This window comes from Sardina pilchardus, chromosome 16 (genome assembly GCF_963854185.1).
Source record: "Sardina pilchardus chromosome 16, fSarPil1.1, whole genome shotgun sequence".
Taxonomy (NCBI): domain Eukaryota; kingdom Metazoa; phylum Chordata; class Actinopteri; order Clupeiformes; family Clupeidae; genus Sardina; species Sardina pilchardus.
In genome coordinates this window covers 15,378,309-15,403,699 of record NC_085009.1, presented here as the reverse complement: position 1 = coordinate 15,403,699, position 25,391 = coordinate 15,378,309, and the positions used below count along the sequence as shown (strand labels likewise).

General features: G+C 40.8%; 1 protein-coding gene across 1 annotated transcript; it reads left to right on the top strand.

Annotated features, from left to right (window-relative positions):
* The first annotated feature begins 10,018 nt into the window (after positions 1–10,018).
* LOC134059532 (fibronectin-like) lies at positions 10,019–25,153 on the top strand. Its single transcript, XM_062515976.1, has 19 exons — positions 10,019–10,144; positions 12,293–12,571; positions 12,841–13,107; positions 15,223–15,492; positions 15,656–15,925; positions 16,208–16,477; positions 16,624–16,893; positions 17,444–17,719; positions 17,899–18,168; positions 19,824–20,093; positions 20,767–21,036; positions 21,408–21,677; positions 21,797–21,991; positions 22,299–22,510; positions 22,660–23,062; positions 23,351–23,544; positions 23,667–23,709; positions 23,813–23,852; positions 24,009–25,153. Exons 2-18 carry the CDS (start codon positions 12,343–12,345, stop codon positions 23,839–23,841), a joined length of 4,008 nt encoding a protein of 1,335 aa, XP_062371960.1. The 5' UTR covers positions 10,019–10,144; positions 12,293–12,342; the 3' UTR covers positions 23,842–23,852; positions 24,009–25,153.
* Positions 25,154–25,391: the final 238 nt, after the last annotated feature.

The following is a 25,391-nucleotide window of genomic DNA, read 5'->3' as shown; positions in this document are numbered from 1 at the left end:
AGTGTGCAATAATGATGAAATGAACATTTCCACATGTGTGACAAACTGTTCTTTAAGTTCTTGCTTATAGTAGTTTTAATTTTAAAAATGTCATGTGAATAATGTTCTTTTTTAAGGTTTGAAGGTGACCCAGACTCGACAGGGGACAGGTAAGGTGTGAATAGGTTGAGTAGATCCTTTATAAGATGCTAGTTTGGTGGCACTTATCGCAATTAGTGTATTAACAGTGCTGTGGCAACTGTATTCACCTGTATTTGGGATATTTATTTTCCTTTCTCCTGTTATAACCACATTTTAAGCTGCCGTTGGCAGCTTTTTTAAAGTCATATTAGCTTGATCTGTCATGGGATTCTGGAGGTAGAATTTGAAATAGGCTGTTTAGGAAAAATTCAGAATTCTCTAGCTCCCTCTAAAGCCTGTAATCGTCCTCGCAAAAACTGAGCGCTCCCTATTTTGTTTAAGCAATCACGTTAGGGGGGAGGAATCGCTACCTGTCAGTCACAGCTTGTGCACGCTACTATCCAACCGCTGCTACTCTGCTGCTTGCGTAAACAACCTCGTCTACAGTGGGGGAGGGGTTTTGGGGGCAGTTTGGAGCTTGGAGAGGTTGGTGGAGGGACCTGAAAGTTGTGTCAGTTTGAATTTTCCGACTTTAGACTCGGAATTTTGAAGGCTTGCCGACTGCAGCTTTAAAGCAACATAGTGAGACAATGCATATTAATCCCTTGCTATCAATGTACGACATACTGGGTACGCCAACATACTGAGTACGCATTTTTGAAGTAACAAATAATCTGTCAACTTGCAGGGTTCCATAAACGTATATTGGGTCCCCGGGGTCCCGAGACACACAATAATAAACTAACTAAATACGCGTCTTTAGCTACAAAGAATAACTCCAATATGATATAGAGGGACTGTGCCAACAACAGTCTGTAGAAAAATATCTCAGAATTCAGGGGACAATGTTCCTAGCCAAACACAGAAAGTCGGTAATTGCCATACAGGACCGCTCAGACAGGTTACATGGCATCAAAATGGTTTTGGACATGTTATGTTAAGGTAAAAAAAAACTCTTAAGGGTGCCTTTAAAGGAACACGCCAAACCCAGGTGAAATTGGGTCACTCCCCGCAGTCCCTAGAGTTGGATGAGTGAGCCAAAGCGTTTTGTAGCCGACCCAGCCACTGTCCTAATCTAGAAACGCCCCGTTAGCCTTATCTTAGCATAGTCGCTGTATTCCAAAGTGTCCAGTTAGCATGTCGTTGCAAAAGTGAATCAAATAACTCAAGATGTTTTATAATTATTTCTCGTAACCTGTACATTCACATCGAGTGCAAATACCAATGCAAATTCACACGAAGGTATTTACTAGACCAATTTAGATTTGGAACTATTTTCGGGCATAGCACTGGCAAAGCACCGCTGCCAGGCGCAAAGACACCACACAGCACTGAAAACCCTCAACTTCCGTCAATACGTTAGCAATGTATAACCGTATCTATCGATGGCTTTGTGTATAACCTAAGGAAGTGTAGCGCCGAGGAGAGGTGAGACAGGGGATGTCGTTTCAAACTCCGGTAATTTATTCTTGCTAATAAATTGTACAGACTAGCACAAGGGCAGCAGGAGGTGTCCACTCAAAAACAACAAACTCACTGCTAAATCACGTCAATCCCTCGTCAATCACTCTACACAACTCACTCGCACGTAATTCACTTCAACTCTGATAAAACTTAGTAAACGTCTAGAACCCCTTATTATAATCCCTCCCCTATCAATTAGAGATGCACCGATTGCAATTTTTTGGCCGATTCCGATTTCCGATTTTTCATCGAGTTTGACCGGCCGATACCGATTTTAGCCGATTCCGATTTAATTTCTTCTAACCACTTTACAGCACAAACAAAGAGTTATTTTCTAGCCTATATTTTCTTTAATACAACATGTTAGAAATGTAATCAACTTAGCAATGGCTGGTAGAAAAATGTGAATAGACAGATTCTTCTTCAAGTCTTCTTCAGCTGCAGTAATCCCAGTGTGGGACATTCATTTCACGCATGTAGAAATGCACTAGGAACACTATTTATTTTCTTCTCACATCCATATGCAATATCCAACTGTAAATATCTTCAGAATACTGATAACTGAAGTTAGTGCTACATACTGTAGGCTGAGATGTTGGAAAATGACAACAAAAAAAAACTAATTTTGAGAAGCCTTGAAACACAGCAAATGACATACATTCTCAGTCCACACTCTTCTTTGAACTTTCGCGATTGCTTGCGGATACTAAGGAAGTGTCCATATTTGGATGGCATAACGTCATACAGGAGAAACACAGCTTTCCAACGACACCACGCATGATATGTTTTGTATCACGGTCGCGGTAGTTTATGACACGTTAGAATGGTAACTTTTGGCGAATTTAGAAGAAATATACAGGCATGATCGGACAAAAGGTAATGAAATAAACCTCTAAAAGTGTAAATCGGACTTAGTTGTTGTAGTAGTGTGAAAGAATACATGATAAGTTGGCAAACCGAAGCAAAACTATGTTTATTCCTGCCGTGTCTCGCCTTAAGTTGAGTAGCTATGTCGCTGCTTATTGATAGCGCTTGTGGTTCAGCTGTGGGCACGCAATTAGCGGCAAAGGACGGGCTTTGATGAGCGCTGTAACCTGAAGTGACAGCTTAGTATAGTAAATTCCACGCAATATGGCAAAGCACAGCGCTGCATAGAAAAACTCAGTATTAGCGCTTTATCCAGCCCTGACTGTTGGCCTAGCTTCATCAACCTTTGCAAACTCAGCTGTGTGAGTGTGATGTTGTTACAAGTACGTGCGAGTGCATTTGACCGGCATAAAATCGGCATGTCTCAGACTGACCGGCCGGTCGCCGGTCGTGGCCGATCACGTGAAAATCGGCCGATTCCAATCGGCGGCCGATCGATCGGTGCATCTCTCATGGATTAAAGTTTTCCGTCGCTACGACGGATTTCCGTCAACCGGAGGCGCTAGAGGTTAATCATGAGATTGATGCAGATCCGGGGAGAAAATATTTGGGGGGGTGGGGGGTGCCGCGCGATCTCCCTTGCAAGCTGCAGTTAACAAGTTATACCTTGTTGAACCCTGTTTTGTGATAGGCCTGTGTTTTAGCCTATGTTAAAACTTCGTTGTGCGCACAAAAAAACAAATAAATAAATAAATAAATAAATGCGTTCGTGCAACTGCATGAACATTAGGCTACTACTAGGCTACTACCACTATTAGGCTGCTACTACTAATAATCATCATCATCATCATAATGATACAATAATAAACGAAAGAAAGGCCAGAAACAGATGAAAGAACAGTCTTGATTTATAGCCTACTTGGAGCCGCTTAGCCTATTTTGTAGGTTAAACAAGCTTTGCAGACGTTCAGGAAAGCTGTCGTTTTTTCAGTTTAATTAGTCTATGAATTGGGCTAATTATTCTTCATAAAAGTAAAATGAAAATAAACAGTTGTTTCGCCAGTTGTAATAGTAAGCTATAGAATAGCATCCACGCACTAGCTGCGCAAAGTTCTGCGTTGTTTGCGATTCTTGTCCGCACTTGCTGTGTAGTTCCCCGATCTCATCAAATTAGGCTACTTAGAGGTCGGCAGTGTTGGGGAGCTTAAAGATGAATAGTCAAAAAGAACATGGATATAGCCTACTTTCGTTCATTATTAATATTAATAGAGTCGGGTGCCGGGGTGCGCCCGAAACGCAGAGACAGACAACGGAAAGTGTGTGTCTGCGCCACGCCACTATTAGGCTATCCTACTGTTCAGTTTAACTGCCAATTTCTCTAAAAATAATTATTATAAGCCAACTAGGTTAATTTATACAATTCAAAAGGATCCAGTAGCTTAGGCTAGTTTGCCTAATTTGTTTTCTTCAAAGAGAAAGTCGTAGCCTAGGTCCGTTTCCAATAAACGAAACGTATATAATAGGAGTCCTATGACTGACGCGTGTTCTTATAAAAACATCTTGTCTTCCAGTTAATATTCTTGAATGTTTATTGTAACAAACAGCACAGTTCTCATACAATTAACACGACCAACACGGTCAGAAAAACCGTGGAACTCCTAATATTCATGCCGTGCATCACGTTCTTACCCAAAAACTAAAACGTCTTAAAGTGACATGCACCTAATTAAACAACATGTCACCTAATCACACTAAGTAAAGTTACACCAAATTATATCCTGACATCAGAAAACATCAGAATTCTTTAGCATATTACATTTCAAATCAATTATTCCAAATCTTCAATAACAGAGGCCTATCTGACGGTTAACCTATGGCTGTGAGTTTTAATTGTTTTCATGTATGTCTGATAACAGGTGAGGAATGTTTTGGAGACATACATGTATTTTAGGCATAATGCTGGCCCTAATCTCTGACTGAAAGTGCGCAGAATTTATGCATTTACATAACAGTATTTAATACATTTTCTCGGGGGTGACAGTGACACCCCCCAACCAATGTTCCCTCTAATTTTTTTCAGCACTGAGCAAAAATTTTTTTTTCTGAGCGCAGGTTTTACCGCTGTGAGCAATTCGCAACCACGCGACCTGCCAAAAATGACCATGCCCCCCCCCCCCCCCCCTCCATATATATGTGTGTATATATATTAGTGGTGGGCCGTTATCGGCGTTAACGTGCTGCGTTATCGTGCAACTCTTATCGGGCGATAAAAAAAATATCGGCGTTAATCTATTCTCAAAGTTGGGCTGGGAGCTGGGTCTATACCACGCAAGCTATGATCACTTTCACCTTGATATCTTAGCGCGAACGCCAATGTTTAAGAGTGCGCCTGAAAAAAGTCTAGGTCGCACTGGTGCACCTGACGCTGCTCGGCTGCTTTCTTTCACAAGTTGTCATTGTAGACTATGCGTGCAACTTTACCAAACAGTAACCAATGATACATCCTCCCAACATGGACGATATAAGCTCAGACCCCTCCCGAATGGCACCTGATCGCTCATTCCTAATAGAAGTAACCCCCCTCTCCTTGGCCCGCTTTCTCTCCCTCTCCCTCTCCCTCTCCCTCTCCCTCACTCTCCCGTGCGCGCTCAATGGACACTCGCGAGTCGCGACCCGCCCCTCGACATGCACATTTAATCCAAATAAAACATTCACTATCATGAAAGCAATGATGCATATAGAAGACGTTAGCTAAATGAATATAAATTCCGGTTAGCATCATTGCTGCAGAAAGTTGATTAAAACTCTTACATTCAAGTCACTCTTGCATGAGTTGGATGATAATCTCAATACCAATGTTTTCCAACTCCAAAACTCGAAAGGAGAAAAAGTATTAGCCCACATTGAAACTTACAGTAAACACACGTGGGGAAACTGAGCAGTCCAACTAGTAAACTATGATAAACTAGCCAACTATGCTAGGCTTTGTTTACATTTTGAGGTTTCAAGCAGACAGCTGAATTAAAGAGGAAGAGTTGTAATATAGTAGGCTGCAATATGCATAAAGTGTGCCGTCATGAATATCAGACATTTCAGTATGTAGAATAGGCTTATATAAATAATTTTGTAAAGAAAAAAATCTTTTATTGTGTTTCAAGCTTTTTCTAGACTTTTTGTTGTTAAAAAATCATTATATGAAAGGACAGCAATAAAAAGGGGACCTTTTAGCGTTAAAGGCGATGCAATGAAAAATGTGGGTGCACCTAAAATTAATCTAGATTAATCTAGATTAATTTCAAGATTACAGTGAGATTAATCTAGATTAACAAAATTAATCTATGCCCACCTCTAATATATATATATATATATATATATATATATATACATGACAATAATGAGAAAGTAATTTTGTTAAAGACGGTTAATATGATGCTGTTTAATTCATTTATAATGGTGCACTGTCACTTTGGGATAGTTCGGGTTTTAAGACACGAAGTTATATGGGTTCCCTGTCAGCAACGTTGTGCATCAGCACTGACTTACCCCCCGACAGCGTCCTGTGAGCCGAGATCCAGCCGGTTTTTGATCGTTTTTGATGCCGGACTATTTTCTTCAGCAGGTTTCTGGGGTCACGAAAGTAAAGTGTTTTTCTTCTCAAAACCACATGCGTTCAACAGAGTGATATATTTGCACCACAAAAACGTTGTCCAGCTGTCAGTAGCGCGCAGTGATAGGAATCGCGAAAAATAAGTAAGTGTTAACGAGGTTTGAATTTTTCCTGGACAACGTTTTTGTGGTGCAAATATATCACTCTTTTGAACCCATATGGTTTTGAGAAGAAAAACACTTTACTTTCGTGACCCCAGAAACTTGCCGGACTACTTTCTTCACCATCAAAAACCGGCTGGATCTCGGCTCACAGGACGCTGTTGCGGGGTAAGTCAGTGCTGATGCACAACGTTGCTGACGGGGAACCCATATAACTTCGTGTCTTAAAACCCGAACTATCCCTTTAAGACTCTTGCCGGCGCACTCTTCTGTGCCTGTGGCCTTCTCACAGTTTATTACAATGCTCAGGAGTGCATTACTCTTTGCGTTTTTCTTTTAAACGTTTCTTATAAAATGGAGATATCAGTTATCAACAATGACAAGCCAGCTGGATCCCTTTTGTGCACGTTCAAACGTGTTCCCAATCAAATGAGTAACATAACGTAAATTAGAGCTATTGCAATGGAGATTATAAAGAGTATAATCTCTATGTAACATGCTGTTTTGACATTGACATTGCAAACGTTCTCTAAGAATAGTGTAAAGCAGTTTGCTGTAACGTTTACCAACGCTGTTGCTGGGAAAAATAGCGAACAGCCAATGATAACCTATCGGGCAAAATCTATGATAAACTAATGCATGCTCGGCGGGATGCATTAAAGTGCGTGACGGGCCGTAGCACCCAAGCTTCCACTCGAACAAAGTTTTACCACTAGCGAACTCCCCTTTCGCTTTTGCCTCCGAGCAAATATGTAAATATCTCTGAAAGTTTTATCCTACCTGGACCATCTTTTGTGTCAGTTTGGACTATTTCATCTAGCCACTCATTTTTAAATGTTAGGCAGACCTTTTTCTGGAGCACCTGCTCAGCCTCTCTTTTCGTCATGGTAGCCTACCCGCCAAGAGCCTTACTGTAAGAATACTTTGTTTGTAACGTTGTCTACATCCGACTTGGTTGTCAGACATGTCAGTATTTTAAATGTTTGTTAACAGGGCTCTAAATTAACTTTTTTCATCACCAGCCAACTTGGCTAGTAGATCTTTTTTCTTACTAGCCAATCAGAAATTCAACTAGCCATTTTTTTTCTGACCAAAATTAGACATGCCCATAACATTACCACTCACACACCCCGAACCTCCCAGCCACCGCCACATTCTTTATTTTTTTCGTTCTCCACAACCCATTAAATATTAACATATAGACTTATTTAAATTATAATAATGAGAAAGTAATTTTGTTGTAGATAATACATTTGTTAAGAAAAAAGGTTAATATGATACTGTTTAATTCATTTATAAATGATGCACTGTCACTTTAAGACTCTTACTGGCTCCGCTCAGGCTGCTATGCCTGCCCCCTCACAGTTTACCTTTCAGTAGTTGAACTACTGTTGTCTTTACGTTTTTATTTTATGTTTCTCATAAAAAAGGAGATATCAGTTAGGCCATCAACAATGACAAGCCAGCTGGTGCTCTCTCTCCCTTTCATGCGCACTCAAACACGTTCCCAATTACTTTATGAGTAACGTTGTAGCCTAACATAACGCAAATTAGATTTGCTGCAGATATTTCAAAGAGTAGCCTATCATCTCTATGTAACATGCTGTTTTGATATTGACATTGTAAATGTAAACGTTCTCTAAGAAGAGTGTAAAGCATTACTTTATGTTAACCACAACATCGTTGCTGGGAAAAAAATAGCGAACAGCCAGATAACCTAGTGCGTCGCGGGTCGGATCTATGATAAACTATGCATGCTCGGCGGCCCGCATGAAGTGCATCGCGTAGTTTGGACACCCCTGGCCCTGATGGCAGTCCCGCGGCCCACAGGTGCAAAACTGAAAGTTTGTTGCGGCCCTCGGTGGGGTGCCGGCGGCACCGTCTATACTGTTCTAATCAGGAAACAATTTTCTTCTATCACTCACCACCAGCCAAAGTGGCTAGTAAGAGTTTTTTCATACCCGCCAAAATGAATTTTTACCCGCATTTGGCGGGTTGGCGGGTGTTAATTTAGAGCCCTGTTTGTTAACTAGGCTACATCGCGTTTGATAGTCACATTTTTAACCCCTGAAAAAAAAAAAGTTTGTGCGGTCTGAAAAATATGCGCGGTCTGAAAAATCTGTTGCGCGGCCACTTCGACTGGCCTGCGCATCCGCGCACGCGCGCAGCTTAGAGGGAACATTGCCCCCAACCCCCTATTTTTTTTGGCCAACGGGCTATGGCCGCCCCTCGGAGCACTTTTAATAAGCAACAGTCTGCAGTATTGAATAGCTAGGCCTACTTTAAAATGTGTTACTTGTAAACGGAGGGTACAATTAGTCTGTATGGCTCTATTTTTCGTAGGTCTACGCTAAGGCCCTTTGATTTGCATCACTTGCGTGTGTCAATTTTTTTTTTTTTGGACAAAAATTTTTCAGTCAGATGAATTTTTTTCACTTTAATCCATGATCTCTACTATCAATAACTAACCTATCTGATCCCCTAAATATTCCCCCCAATCATCAGAACTGATTGACACATTCTATGACACAGGAGGGAGAGGGAGACAGACAGACACACACACACATGCGTGCGCGCGCGCGCGCGCACAGACCGGGAAAACAGGAGACACAGGGGAAACAAACAGAGCAGTCCAACAGGGGGGCGATAGCCTCGGCGCTACAGAAGGATAGAAATTATAGGCTACTTACAGGCACGGATGATGAACACTGTTCTGCCTCTGTACTGAAAATGTATGGGACGGCTGTATCCTTCAGATGAAACAGCATCTTTCTCGTAGCATAGGCTACGTGCATTTTCTATTCGTAGTCCTCCGGTTAGAAAATTATGCTCATTGCAAACACAATATTGATTGATTTTATCCACTGGTGTTGTTGCAGGAATGCCGAGGGCAGCAAGCCAAAGATTTCTTTGTTCCAATGGTTTTGGAATTCTGTGAAACATTATGTTCGTGTAGTCCTCTGCTTGTTATCGCAGCCCTTCAAAGCAGTTATCGCAGCGGTGCGTTTCTAGATTAGGACAGTGGCTGGGTCGGCTACAAAACGCTTTGGCTCACTCATCCAACTCTAGGGACTGCGGGGAGTGACCCAATTTCACCTGGGGGTGGCGTGTTCCTTTAAGGGGGAAAAAAACCTTTACAGTGTTACTTTTACAGATTTGCTGATTTCACTTGAATACACACTTAATAAAACAAAAGTAATGACACTAAACATAAGATCATCAAACATGTGTCAGTTGTTATGAGGCATGTTGCAGTTTGATGTCATAGTGCTAATGCAATGTTAATATTATGTTGTAGGAATGAAGTTTGTCAAGACAATGTGAAATCCCAGCATGTGAGTGAAACAAGTCAGAACAGCGAAGGACTCACCAAGGTATGAAGTCAATTCTAAAGGACTTACCTTGTGACACAGCATTATCAAATATAGTGGTAGCATAATGTTATTGCCTATTAAGCACATTGTTCATACATTGTTCTCTGCATTACATTCAGCAGATGAATTCAGGGGAAGAATCTTCTACTGGTAATATTGTCTTATTCAGCTGAATGAAAGCCATTTTGTTTATGAAAAATGAGTATAATGCAGATATTGAAGAAGAAATGAACCACAATATGAATTGTGCTGTTTGTTTTATCTATGGTTTCCTGTTAAACAAAACACAGGTCGTGCTCCAGGGCCTATCCAGTTTACCTCAGTAAACACAAATTCCATTTCCCTAATCTGGGGTCCTCCTAAAGAACAGGCTGGATCCCAGAAATTCAAAGTCACCTGGAATGGAGAAACCAAAGGCCAAAGTGAGATTGAGACAGATTCAAACACTTGCACTGTTCCTTTGTGCCCTGGTGAGAAATATGAATTTACGGTGGTCACCCTGGGTGAAGACAAAAAGGAGAGTAAAAGTGTGTCAGCGACTACATACACAGGTACAGATTCAGAGTCTAGCACTATTTGCATATTTGACTTATTTCCGAATTAATAGTTTACAAAACGTTATTTATTTTTATGCATTCCATTGATGGTTAATATTGTGTATCATGATATTCTGTAAAGATGCACAATATATTGGCGGCCGATATATTATTGGCCGATCAATGAAATGTTTTAAATATTATTATCGGTCCGATAGCATAATTTCGGCTGATAATTTGCGCCGATATTTTTTAAAGCCCTAATTTCCCAACTACATCAGGCCCACCTGGCTGCATGCAACTTAAGCTTGGTTGGCTACTTCTTCCTCAAAATAATGTCAACTGTGTGGATGTATTTCACCATTCTGACAACATCTGCGTTGAATCTATGCAGCCCAAAATCCTCTCCTGAACGATCTTCATTTTAACCTTATAGTCCGGGAGCCAAATGCCATAATTTAGGTGAACCTGGCTTTGTCGGTTAAAGTTTTTTTTTTTGCAGAATCTAGTAGACTAGGGGTACCTCTTTAAGATTTAAGAGGGTGCCCGGTGATATCCCTTGGGCAATTTCATATATTAAGCCTTTCTTGTCCAATGTGTTGACTATAAGGCGGATATACTACAGGTGAATAGGGTAAAAAAATTAACAAGCAGATATCACTATGAAACTTCACCAGTTGATTACTTAGATCAATATGAAAAATAAATGTATTACAAGTTTTCTGAAATGTAATGTTTGAATATGCAAATTAGGTATGATGTAATTAAATATGCGCTGATTTGCATTTAAACGTAAAAAGATCAAATCTGAACATTGGACAAAGCCAGCTTAATTTTTTTTCTTTTCATTTTGTTGACATAAGAGATGAAAAGTATTTTAGAGAGGGAATTATGGATATCTCATTTAGTTATTCAGTAAATCAGAAAATACTATACCAGCCTTTAAAAAATCCATTTTCGCCATGTTTTTTGGAATAAAATATCATGTAAATCAGGCTAAGAATCATATATCAACAAACCCCTCTGCAAAATCCTTCTAAACATGGTTAGGTATAAGACTGAAAAGTTTGGTGTATGTAGATGCTTGTGAAGTGGAGATTTTGTTCTTCGAGTGAGAGAAGAAACTCATCCATATCCGCCTTATATTCAACACATTGGACAAGAAAGGCTTAATATACAAAATTGCCCAAGGGATATCACCGGGCACCCTCTTAAATCATAAAGAGGTACACCTACTCTACTAGATTCAGCAAAAAAAAAAACTTGTTGTCCCCTATTCATTTTTTTTTTCTCCAACAGTAATATCGGTTATCGTATCGGTATCGGCCACAACAAACCTTTAAATATCGGTTATTGTTTTGTTTAGGTCGGTATTACCGAATACTGGTACAGTACCTTGGAAATCCAGAGTTCTCGCCAGAGCACGATTTGAGTTGTGTCCACAAGATACTCTGGTCACGAGCAATGATGCACGTTACCATTACCCCAACCATTGGGGGTAACCAAAAAAGGTGTGAGGGAGCTAAACTGATGACGACAGCGCTACAACTTTCATTTTTGGTCGTAGTATTATCCAATTGCGTCGAAGTCCAGAATCAGTCAGAGTAAACATTGGTCGTAGTGTTATCCAATTGCGTGTAGTGAGATTTTCTAATGCATGCTTGGTGCCGCCTCTCGAGTTGGTCCATTTTCATTATTCATCATTATTTAATAGACATTTAATTGTAGACCAGAATCATTTGAAGAATGTATGTAGCCATACATCTGTAACATAACACTTGATATTAGTGATACTTTCAAATTGTAGTTGGGTTAAATTTTTGCCTTTAGCTTCGAATCTCTTTCCCATCCATTCTTTAAACAAGAACAGAAGCGCACACACTGATCGCACACATAGACAGTAAAAGAAAAAGAAAATGCTTGTAAAATGTAATGCTAAATTTGATTAAATTCTCTATGCAAACTTTGAAATAACTGAACAAACAGCTTTTGACTAAAGCTGAGCTCTACCCCCACAATGATATGGTGACCGTCTACCTTGTCTGAAATTATGAATTGGACCAGAATGTTTTAATTTATGTCAGTGGACACACGCAGAGAGGGAACAAAAGCGTAAGAGTTGTTGTTTTTCAGTGTGTTTTCTTGTGTGTGTATTTATTGTAGACATCCCTACACCAGAGAAGTTAAAGATAGAAAGAAAGGAAAAGTCTGCAATGGTGACCTGGAGGAAGCCAGACGGACTGGATCAGGTTGAATACGTGGTGTCCCTTTGTGAGGAGAGAAAGGAAGAGGATAAGGAGGAGTGTTTACGCACCATCACAACAAAATCTGAAAAATGCCCCTTACATGATCTGGAGCTCAACATGAAGTACACCGTCAGAGTTTCTTTTAAGCTGAAAAATGGCCATCAAGGCAAAGCAAGCATATGCCATATCCTCCGAGGTAAATTTTTAGACAGGGATTGATTCTAAGCCAAGTCCGTATGGAACAGTGAAGTGAAATGGCATCTGTGTTCCTCACAAAATCATTTTAACTCTGAACAGAAATGAAAGAATTTTTAACGGATCACTTTACTGTAAAGGTTCAGTTGCTCCAGTATACAACTCTTTGCCCATAAATAAACATTCCCCTTGTTCTTTGTCGTCCAATCAAAGCTTCCTGGTAAAAATTGAAACAATAAAAATGACAATTATATATTTTTTATTTTACAGCAGTGTCAGCCCCAGAGCAGCTCGTAGTGTCTTCGGTGACTCCAACATCTATAAATCTCACATGGTCACGACCACATGGGATGGATCAGACTCCACACTACCAGATCTCTTACAAAATTAGAGGGACTGAACCACAGACCATCTCTACCGATTCATGCAGTGCAGACATCACAGGCCTGAAGCCATACACCATCTACAGTGTCAGCGTCTGCACAAAGCTTAGGGACGATGAAATGAGTGAAGCAGTTGGAGAAGAAGTTTGTACAGGTGAGAAAATATATGATAGTATATATCCTTAGGTTGCAGAAGGCTGAAAAGCAGTGATTCAGTGTACACTCTTTCTAAATATAGAAAATGTGTTTGTTAAAAAGTTGAATGGCTTTCTTATTGGAATTTGTCTTCCAATTATTTTATTGTCTTTATAATGTCTTTTTCCCTTTCAGCTGTGCCAGCCCCAGAGCAACTCTGAATTTCTCTGCCTAATTTCTCTGCCTAATGTTTTCTTCCTTGAGAGGTTCTTGGCTGTTGAATAAAACAGTTATAGAAATCAATCATATGTAGTATGAATGAATAAGTAGTATTTGGGTAAAGTTTGATGCAGTCAAGACTGGGACTCCTTGCACATCTGAGACTTTACTGCCTGTATTGACAGAGATCGGGCTCTATTCTCAGGATCAAATGTGCATTGTCGCAAGTCAAACGCGCAAGTTTCTTTGGGGGCGGTCCGAGCACAAAAGGCTATAATGACCGCTTGAAAAGAGAACATTACGCTCAGTGCACAGTCAAAAGGGGTTGTCTTAATTAACTTAATTAGTCGTGGGTGTCTTTTGGGCGTAGCATGCAGTAAACCAATTCGATTTCACACTCTCATTCCCTTAAAAGCCTGGTGCATTGTTCCATGGCCTGTTGGTACCTGGGCGTCAGGAAAGATTTACTCCAGAAGAGACCGATTTGTGCGTGAGGTTAAGGCACGGGAGCAAGCAATCTTTGACAGCCTGGCGGGATAGACGCAGATTTCGCCTACCTTCTTCCTCACTTAGAGAAAGATATGTTTGCCTGGGCCGGTTGACCCTTTCCCTCAGACGTTGAGGTAGCCTTTGTCCCATGACATACTCCATTTGGCTGCGAACCAACAATTACAAGTACAGCTATATTTAATTTATGCACAGGGCAATGAAGACATAGAATTACAGTATATAACCAAAACTTGAACTTACATGATGTTGCGGTGGTGTAGCCTAATATCAGTGTTTAGTTTCCTTATTCTTGACACCCAGCTTGAAAGATGTTTTTATGTATGCTTCGGCCACTATTGGTCATAGCGAGTCAGTTTTACCTCTCATTAATTATCAGTGATTACTGCAATTCACGAAGTTTTGTGAATATTATCTAATTTAGTAATTTAATGTTGTAATGTATGTGATGTAAATTTATATTTCATATCAAGAGGACTCCATAAACACTTTTTCATATGCTGCTGCGCGGACCTGCTGATGAAAGAAGTGTGTTCTCTTCCATATCCCCAAGCATCAAGCGCTCAAAAAAAAGCCTTTCAGTTATGCGCAAATGATTCCCGACTTGGTTTTTCCTGGTCAGTGGCTCACTTACTTTCTGATCCATATATTAGCGACTGGTGAGCTTTGCGCTGGACCACATCTCTTCTCTTCATTGACACGCCCGTTAGGGCTCGATATCATCTCCTATCTAGAGAACGTACATTTGCGCCGGAAAAGAGAAGGATTCGCTTGAAGAGAATAGTAATGATAGGTTGCGCAAGTCGCGAAAGCTCACTGCGCCGTCTGCATGATAGGGCCCATCATGTCTGTCATCATTCACCAGATGCAGGCCTTTTTTAAGTTATATGTCTGAGCTCTTGTAGTCTTAATTTGATAGGACAGGAAGTGAGAGGGAGAGAGATGGGTAGTGAGTTCAGGAAATGACTGCAGATCAGATTCAAATATAGAATAGAATAGAATAGAATTTGTCCTTTTTTGATCCCGTGAGGGAAATTCAGTCTCTGCATTTAACCCAATTTAACCAAATTAGTGAACACACACAGCACACAGTGAACACACAGTGAGGTGAATCACACTAACCCAGAGCAGTGAGCTGCCTGCCTGGGAGCAGTGAGGGGTTAGGTGCCTTGCTCAAGGGCACTTCAGCCGTGGACTGGTCGAGGATAGAACCGGCAACCCTCCAGTTACAAGCTCGAAGCCCTAACCAGTAGGCCACGGCTGCCCCAAATCTGGGTCACTGTGGGCAGTGAACGTGTTTGCTGTGTTGCATGTGGCGCTGCTACCACTGCAACTCCCCCTAGAGATGGGGTTATTTGTGTGTATTCAAACTCCAGTCACACTGGATAATCTTTCTTTTTTATTACAGGGGTGTCAGCCCCAGAGCAGCTCACAGTGGCTTCAGTGACTCCAACATCTATACATCTCACATGGAGCCCACCAGATGGGATGGATCAGACTCCAGAATCCTACCAGATCTCTTACCACAGTGGAGGGCCAGAGTCAGAGCCCATCTCTACAGGTTCATGCAGTGCAGACATCACAGGCCTGAAGCCATACACCGAGTATAGTGTCAGCATCTGCACTAAGCTTAAGGATGGGGGAATGAGTGAACCTGTGAATAAGAAAGTTTGTACAGGTGAGAGTCCTGGGAAATCAGTCATACTGTATGTAGCAAACTTTGTGACTTTATTTTGAGAAATTAGTTTCATTCTTAAATTATTATGCTGTTGGATTTTGGCTTGTAAATAGATTCTGATTAAAATGAAAATAATTTCTCTACATCTATTTTTCTCTTTCAGCTGTGCCAGCCCCAGAGCAGCTAACAGTGTCTTCAGTGACTCCAACATCTGCTAAACTCACATGGATCTCACCAGATGGGATGGATCAGACTCCAGAATCCTACCAGATCTCTTACCACAGTGGGGGGCCAGAGTCAGAGCCCATCTCTACAGGTTCATGCAGTGCAGACATCACAGGCCTGAAGCCATACACCGAGTATAGTGTCAGCATCTGCACTAAGCTTAAGGATGGGGGAATGAGTGAACCTGTGAATAAGAAAGTTCGTACAGGTGGGTGTCCTGGGAAATCAGTCTGCCTAATGTTTTCTTCCTTGTGAGGTCCTTGCCTGTTGAGTAGATTGAATAAAACAGTCATAGAAATCCATCATATGTAGTATGAACTAGAAAAGCACTCAGAGAGTGCAGACCTCCATCTGCATTGATCTTCCTAGGTTGTCATACATTTGGAGAAATTAGTTTCATTCTTAAATTATTATGCTGTTGGATTTTGGCTTGTAAATAGATTCTGATTAAAATGAAAATCATTTCTCTACATATATTTTTCTCTTTCAGCGGTGCCAGCCCCAGAGCAGCTCACAGTGGCTTTAGTGACTCCAACATCTGCTAAACTCACATGGAGCCCACCAGATGGGATGGATCAGACTCCAGAATCCTACCAGATCTCTTACCACAGTGGAGGGCCAGAGTCAGAGCCCATCTCTACAGGTTCATGCAGTGCAGACATCACAGGCCTGAAGCCATACACCGAGTATAGTGTCAGCATCTGCACTAAGCTTAAGGATGGGGGAATGAGTGAACCTGTGAATGAGAAAGTTTGTACAGGTGAGAGTCCCGGGAAATCAGTCATATGTAGCAAACTTTGTGACTTTATTTTGAGAAATTAGTTTAATTCTTAAATTATTACGCTGTTGGATTTTGGCTTGTAAATAGATTCTGATTAAAATTAAAATAATATTTTTCTCTTTCAGCGGTGCCAGCCCCAGAGCAGCTAACAGTGTCTTCAGTGACTCCAACATCTGCTAAACTCACATGGAGCCCACCAGATGGGATGGATCAGACTCCACACTTCTACCAGATCTCTTACCACAGTGGGGGGCCTGAGTCAAAGACCATGACTGCACTTTCGTGCAGCGCCATCATTCAATACCTGGAGCCATGCACCGACTATATGGTCAGCGTCTGCGCTAAGCTTAAGGATGGGAGAATGAGTGAATCTGTGAACAAACCAGTTCAAACAGGTGAGAGTTCTTCTGATAGAATGCAAAGCCTGCCCACTATCTGACAAGCACTGGTTTCACTGGGCACTGCAGTGTCAAACTGCCTAATGTTGTCTTCCTTGAGAGGTCATTGCCTGTTTAGTAAATTAGATAAATCAGTCCTGGAATTCCATCATATGTAGTATGTATGACTAAATAATATACAGTATGGGCAAAGTTGAGTGCAGTCAAGATGGACATTTGTGGCTTTACTGCCTGTATCCACAATTTCATCATTTGCTACTCTGTCATCTTTTACCAGGGGCAGGCTTGTAGTCTTAATTTGATAGGACAGGAAGTGAGTGGGAGAGAGATTGGGAATGAGTTCAGGAAAGGATTGCAGATCGAACTCAAACCTGGGCCACTACGGGCACTGAGTGTGTATGCAGCACTGGATGCCGCTGTGCTGCAGTTCTCCCCAGAGACAGGGTTATTTGTGTGTAATCAAACTCCAGTCACACTAGAAGATGACCTAGTGATATGTGAACTTCATGTCAGGTCTTCTCAAGACTATTGTATTTTTGAATTACAGCTGTGTCAGCCCCAGAGCAGCTCATAGTGGCTTCAGTGACTTCAACAGCTATTCACCTCAAATGGAGCCCACCACTTGGGATGGATCAGACTTCATACTGCTACTGCTACCAGATCTCTTACCACAGTGAATGGACTGAACCACAGATCATCTCTGCTAATTTATGCAGTGAAGTCATCAAAGGCCTGAAGCCATACACCAACTACAGTGTCAGTGTCCTCACAAAGGTTAAGAATGGAGAAATGAGTGAACCTGTTAGGACAGACACTCGTACAGGTGAGATGATAAAAAGTGTGAGGGTATCCTCTGGTTGCAGAAGAGGCTGAAAAACAGTGATTCAATGTACATTCTTTCTAGATATAGAATATGTGTTCATTTAGAAGTTGAATTGCATTCTTATTGTACTTCCAATCAGATTTTTTATTTTGATGTTATCATCTGTTAAAATCTTTCAGCTGTAGCAGCCCCAGAGCAGCTCACAGTGGCTTCAGTGACTCCAACATCTATTCATCTCACATGGACCAAACCACATGGGATGGATCAGACTCCTGAATCCTACCAGATCTCTTACCACAGTGAAGGGACCGATCCACAGACCATCTCTTCAGATTCATGCAGTAAAGTCATCACAGGCCTGAAACAATGCACTAAGTATAGTGTCAGCATCTGCACTAAGCTTAAGGATGGGGGAATGAGTAAACCTGAAATAAAAGAAGTTCGTACAGGTGAGAGCTCTTGTGATACAAAGAAAGGGCAGGTCTTCTCAATCATCCAACTGGCATCATTGTGCACATGATCAGTAGCTTAATGTCACAACAATTAGGCCTACATGCAAATTGTAATAGCACAACAGCCAACGTCATCATCATTGAAATTGTTTTCTGAAAGTCATGACTATGAAATCCTGGCTTAGCCTCTAATTATTCATGACGTGTAGGCCACATAAACGTTACATTTCAGGCTACTAGTGCAGAGCCCGTAGATGTGGCATTCTTTGTTCGTATAACATGAAATTTGGCACTGCACACACTTGTGCCATTAGGATGACACCCACCAAATGTGAGAGCAGTCGGATGAGTGGTTCGAGAGTTATGCATGGAACAGACAGACAGAGTGACACACAGACAGATGTTCCGTTCCTTGCATTAATAGATAGATTAGAAAACTGAACACAAGCCTGCAGCAGCCCATAAGTTCTGAAGTAGCCTAGGCTGTAGGCTTGGCTAACATTACGGCCACAGCCTAGCAACATCCCATCCATCAGATAGCCAAACAATTCAGTTAACTTTGCCCCAGTAAAATCTTTACGCCTAGCTCAGGTTCAACTAGTCTACATTTCTTATAGAGTAGCCTACTCATCACAGAAATTAGTGAAATCTAAGCTTTTGATGGAATTAGCGCCAAGTTGCTGTGATAAATTGTTCATGAGAATATTGAATTTGCATGAAATGTAATCATATTTGCATTCTGCACACAGCTGTACAAATTATTCATTCATTGCATGGCAAACCGCATAAACCGTAAAACCTTACCGAATATGAGGATGTAAAGTACAGTATGCCTCTGTACAATGAGCGGTTCTTGAGAGTGAAATTGCAACACATTTTTGCAATGTTTAGTTTACTGGTTGTATTCACAGACATCTATTCATTGACATGATATGCTATCTGTCATCTTTCACCAGGAGCGGGCCTTTTTGAAGTTGTATTTTTGGCCCTTCTAGTCTTCATAGGACAGGAAATGAGTGAGAGAAAAGACAGATGTGGTTTGGAAAATAACGGTAGTTCAGACCCAAACCTGGGTTCCCATTGGCACCAAATCTGTTAAACTCCCTCTACTGCTGTGTTGCTGTACTACCCATGAGGCTTAGTCTTGTGATATTCCTTGAATTTCCCCTTGGGGATCAATAAAGTATATATCTATCTATCTATGTGAATTTCGTGTAAAAAAAAAAGGAGTCGTCCGGTATCTGGAAGGTTGCTGGTTCGAGCCCAACTCCTCCTGACCTTGTCGAAGTGTCCTTGAGCAAGACACCTAACCCCAGTGCTCCCGATGAGCAGGTTGGCACCTTGCAGGCAGCCTCCGCCATCGGTGTGTGAATGGGTGAATGTGAGGCATGATATGTAAAGCGCTTTGGGTGCTCGCAGAAGCCAATAAAAGCGCTATGTAAATGCAGTCCATTTACCATTTAAAAAATGTTGACCTATTCAGTACTGTACAGTATTTTCAGGTCTGGAGATAAGCCAGACATCCCTCTTTGGTTTGTAAAATGACATTTGTCCATTTTCAGATCATTGACCTCTCACAGTTCTCAGAGGTGACCTGACTCAGTAAGTAAAAATTATTGCATTTATTTTATTTTCTTCTCTTTTTTTTACAGCGGTGCCAGCCCCAGAGCAGCTCACAGTGGATTCAGTGACTCCAACATCTGCTAAACTCACATGGAGCCCACCACATGCTATGGATCAGACTCCACACTCCTACCAGATCTCTTACCACAGTGAAAGGACTAAACCACAGACCATCCCCACTAATTCATGCAGCGCAAACATCAAACGCCTGAAACCATGCACCAGCTATAATGTCAGCGTCAGAGTTAAGCTTAGGAATGGGGAAATGAGTGAAGCTGTAGGAGCACTAGTTCATACAGGTGAGAACTGCATGATTTAAAACAAAGGTAGATCTCCACGGCCATCAGACTATTTCAATAGCAGTGGCTTCCGCCTGCATTTGTGTTTCTTGACTTTGCAAAAGGAACACAAAACTATTGTGAGAGAATGCTAGAGTATTGTAAGGAAATACAGCTCCTTGCATCCCTCTCACCCATACGAAAATTAATTTCCACATATCCCACATTTGCCTAGCCTGACGAGCCAGACCCACATCAAGATGTAGGGTCTGGACACTCACCGTAGACAGGGCTCAATCGGAGGGGTGGGATAAACAGTTGTCTTTCAAATTCCCTCCCCGCAATAGGATAACGCTAAACGAATCATCTTCTTGTTTTCAAGTAGCAGGATGCGTAACCTTCCCTCTCCACGCAATAGGATAACGCTAAACGAATCATCTTCTTGTGTTCAAATAACAGGATGCGTTACCGTCGCAACTTCTGGTCGCATGTCAGTCACCATTATGTTAAGCACTGTGATTGGACCGCTGGTGCTGGGGGTTCTCAGCTCCCTGGCTCAATGGATCGTGCCTAGACTGCCCCGCCAGCCAAATTACATTTGCTGCCGCTAGGGGCGTCTAGATTTCTAGGCTAACATTTGCCTCCCATTGAGATTATCTTGGTCAAAATACAGTATATAAAAACTGTTTTACAGGGACTCCATTCCCAGAGAAGCTTAAAGTGTCTTCAGTGACTCCAACATCTTTTCATCTCACATGGACCAAACCACATGAAATGGATCAGACTCCAGAATCCTACCAGATCTCTTACCACAGTGATGGGTCTGAACCACAGATCATCACTACAAATTCATGCAGTGAAGTCATCAAAGGCCTGAAGCCATGCACCAACTATGTCGTCAGAGTCTGCACTAAGCCTAAGGGCTGGAAAATGAGTGACGCTTTTGAACTCAAAGTTTCTACAGGTGGGAGCTCTTATGTTAAAAAAGGACAGATCCTCTTAGCCATCAAACTAGCTCAAAAGCAGTGGTTTCAGCATGCATGTGCTTATCTGGCTGCTTAATAGAAGACGCTGCTCAGTCCTAATATGTAATGTGTGAGCAAATAATATATCAGCAAAGTTGAGTTGATTCAAGTCTGGGATCACATCTGAATCTTTATTCTTTAGTGGCTGCGTTCGCAGTGACAGTTTATAAAATAAATAATAATTTGCTAACCTGTCATCTTTCACCCGAGGCCATCTTTTTGATACAGTAAAAAGTGTATCCTCTTTGTCTACAAGGATGTGGAATGTCAAATGTATTTATTATTGTATCTCCTTTTTTTGTTGTTGCAGCTGTGCCAGTCCCAGAGCAGCTCACAGTGGATTCAGTGACTCCAGTATCTATAAATCTCACATGGGCTCCACCACAAGGAATAGATCAGATTCCAGTATCTTACCAGATCTCATACACCAGTAGACTATTACAAAATGTGACCATCTATACAGAGTCATGCAATACAGTCATCACAGGCCTGCAACCAGACACCGACTATAAAATCAGTGTCTGTACAAAGGCTAAAGAGGGTGGAATGAGTGAACCTGTAAAACAATTGGTCCATACAGGTGAGGGCTATCATGATAAAAAACAAAAATGTTGCCGTCAGTCGACATTCGTTTAAATGTAGAATATATTTAGGGGATGATATCCTCATGTTAATATCTGTGTGTATTTTTTCAAGCAGAACCTTTCACCAAGAAATTTTACCCCATTGTGATTGGGAATACTCAGAATCATCACCAGGCATTGAAGGGAATGCTTATCAACGAAGGCTTGAAAGAAGTTAAAAGTGTGGAAAGTTGTGACGTAATCTTGGCTTTCTGTGTGATCGTGTCCCGTGTTGGAACAGACATGGAGGCAGCTCTTAAAGAAATACCAGGTACTGAACTTTGGATATCACTTTAAAGTTAAGCCTTATGATGCTTTAGAAGATGCATTTATTGGTTGACAGTAGAGGTGCATACTTGATCATTATGTCAGGTTTCTTTTCAGACATTTGTATGTGGTATGTTAATGAACACAGTTTTGGATCACGGATGATTTAGATTAGATCAATTTGATCATTCTCAGCCCTCTTCTATAAGAAAACAAAACCACAGTTAGAGACCATTATTGGAACCAATGTAACTGAAATTACATAAGATGTTTCCCAACTAAGTAGTAAGCCCCTTTTTCTGCTCTGACAGATTCCAAGCCTGTCGTTCTGACAGTGATGCACCACACCTTTGATCCTGACCATGTGACTCCAGACACCAGCCGATTCGTGAGAGGGAGAAATATTATGGTGGTCGACATTTTGTTCCATGAAGACAAAGGGATACTGAGGTGTCAAAAGAACACAGAGGCACAGAGCAAAATGCTGGAGATGGTTTGGACTTGCTCTGAGCCTGGTGGACCTGTGAGTCTCACAGTGATTCTATTTTATTTTCACATTAGTTTATTGTTCAGTTAAATGTCCACCTTTACCTGATACCAACCTATAGTTTAAAATCTTATACAAAGTGATTGAAATTAAATGTAAAAACTAAAATGTCTGATATTTTGCAGACCTCCTCACAATGGAGGAAAAATCTATTGCCTATACCTCAGGCCCAGCAGCCTCCAGCCACCCCCCAGACCAAGATTGATATTCCAAAAAAATCCACACGTAATTCAGAACCTGCCCAACATGGAAACAGCTCAGGCAAATCCCTTGGACACAAATCGGAGTCAAAAGAAAACACTAAAAAAGCTATTGTCAGTTCTGCTTCATCTACAGAAGTCAAATACTCAGCCATTGTCAGTGGAAACACATTGGGTGCGGATAAAGATGTTAAGAAACATCTCGCAGACAAAGGAGTTTTACCAAAGGAAGCGTCTTCAGTGGCACAGTGCAATTTCCTCCTGGTATTCTGCCCAATTGTTTCCTCTGTTGGAAGTGACATTGAAAAAGCTTTGAAACAAATCCCTGGTGAGAAACATGCATTACTAGACAATCTTTGTTTGTTTTTCTTTGTCTTGTATCTTATAATTGCGTATTTTGTAAGTACACTGTGTATTATTCACGTGTGTGTGTGTGTGTGTGTGTGTGTGTGTGTGTGTGTGTGTGTGTGTGTGTGTGTGTGTGTGTGTGTGTGTGTGTGTGTGTGTGTGCGTGTGCGTGTGCGTGTGCGTGTGCGTGTGCGTGTGCGTGTGCGTGTGCGTGTGCGTGTGCGTGTGCGTGTGTGTGCGTGTGCGCGTGCGCGTGCGTGTGTCTCAGGTGAAAAGCCGTACATCCTAGTGGTGATGCACCACACCTTTAATACAGAGTACCTGCCACCAGACACCAGGCGCTATGCTAAGGACAGCAACATGCTTATTGTAGACTGCTTGTTCTATGAAGATACTGGCTTGCTGAAGTGCCAGAGGAATGATGAGGCATTGGAGCATGTTAGGAAATGGCTACACGGAAAGGCAAGTAATCTATACAATTATCTATGGTCTATGTGAAATTTCACAAAAGAGTGGTGTAACTAGGCTTTCCCAATTTAATTTAGACATTAATGATTGGTTCTGATGATTTATTCTTCCTGTAGTTCCCAAATGTTGTGGAAAAGAGTCAAAATGTGTCATGGCCATGTAAGTTACTTCTCAGCTCTAACATTCTATTTTGGGTTTGTATGTCTCTTTGGCAATACTATTCTGTTTCAATCAATTAAAAAAAGATGTTTTTCTCCCACAGCTTTAGGGGGATTCTTTTCGCGTCGCTAAGGCATGTCATGGTAACCTCTTATTTAGATTTTTACTATTCTGTCAAGAATACATACTATATATGTATAGTGACTAAATTGTCCTCAATAATCACAATTAGTAGAATCATGCATATGGGATTGTGGTGTCTTAACATTATTTTTTCTTTTTCTTTTATTTTTTTGTAGGGGTAGTGGCAAGAAATAGCGAGTGCTGAAGAATGATGTCACAGCAACAGAAATCCGGTTGTATGGAGAAATATTGAAGTCCTTTATATGTATTATTGCATGAGTCACACAGATCATATTTATTTATATCAAATGCAAAACATGATATAATAAATCTATGGAATGGCTAGTAGAACGTCACTAGTAAAAAAAAAGTAATTTATCTTACAGCTACTAACAGTTCATCAGTGTATTGTGAGGATCAGCTGTTGTTGTGGTTTGTATACATAAAATGTAGATTTGCTGAAAAATTTAACAACAAAATAAAGTTTGTTTGTTTGTTTATTTGTTTGTTTGCTTGCCCAGGATCAATCTCTGCTAATTTTTGTCCCAAATATGTATCTTTTAAAAGAGAATGTATCAATAGATATCAATATGTACTGGCTATACTCATCAGGAACCACTGGTATTGTTATAAACAGACAGTAACCACCATCATCATGAAACATGTTCTGAATGCTTGAATATCTGACACTGTTGCAGTCCACCTTACCGTGACCACAGAATTCAATGGTTTACCCACTTTGTATTTTACCACACTCCTGGACACAATTACTGTATGTTACATTTTCATTTCAGTAATGTTTCATTCCTCATTTTATCTGTAAATTAGCTTACTTTCTGAATTATTATGTAATTATTATCATGATGAATACTGTCACATTTCATTCATTCTTGTAAAAGGTCAACTTCATATATCCTCAGATACAGCTGTGGTGACAATATTGAATGCTTAAACTACTATGTCTCTTCCTAATTTTGAAGCAGATGAAATTCCTGTTGGACTCACAGTGAATGAAATGATGACTGATATACCTGGCATGCCTGTTGTTTCAGAAGCTGAATCTGTTGTGATTATAGTTTTGATCAAAGCGCTGTCAGAAACGTACTGTAGCCTAGTACTAATATGCAGAGTGGCCTAGTCACATGTTAAAGGCTTATAGACATGCATGTCAGATTTCTAGATGCTGCTTTGCATCTACAGTGAAGAATTTGTCATGGTACACTTCTGAACTACTTCATTTGCCAATTCGGACTATTTATCTGCACTTAATATGCGATCATGAGTTGTGCTAATAATAAAAAGTCTGCTGGTTGATTTTAAATATTATGTTTATCCATTATTTAATAAGCAAACACACAGTAGCCTACATAGGATTTCAACATGAATCCCACGAATTACATTATTAACAAACAGGTGTATTGAAGAAAGATTGTAAATGGTAGTATACGTTAAAGTATTGTGTAGTTATAATAGCCTAATTATAGAGCTTCCATTAATATGGTGGGCTGACAACCAGCAAGATAGTAAAAACAAGTCTAACTTCTGTAATTGATGCACGA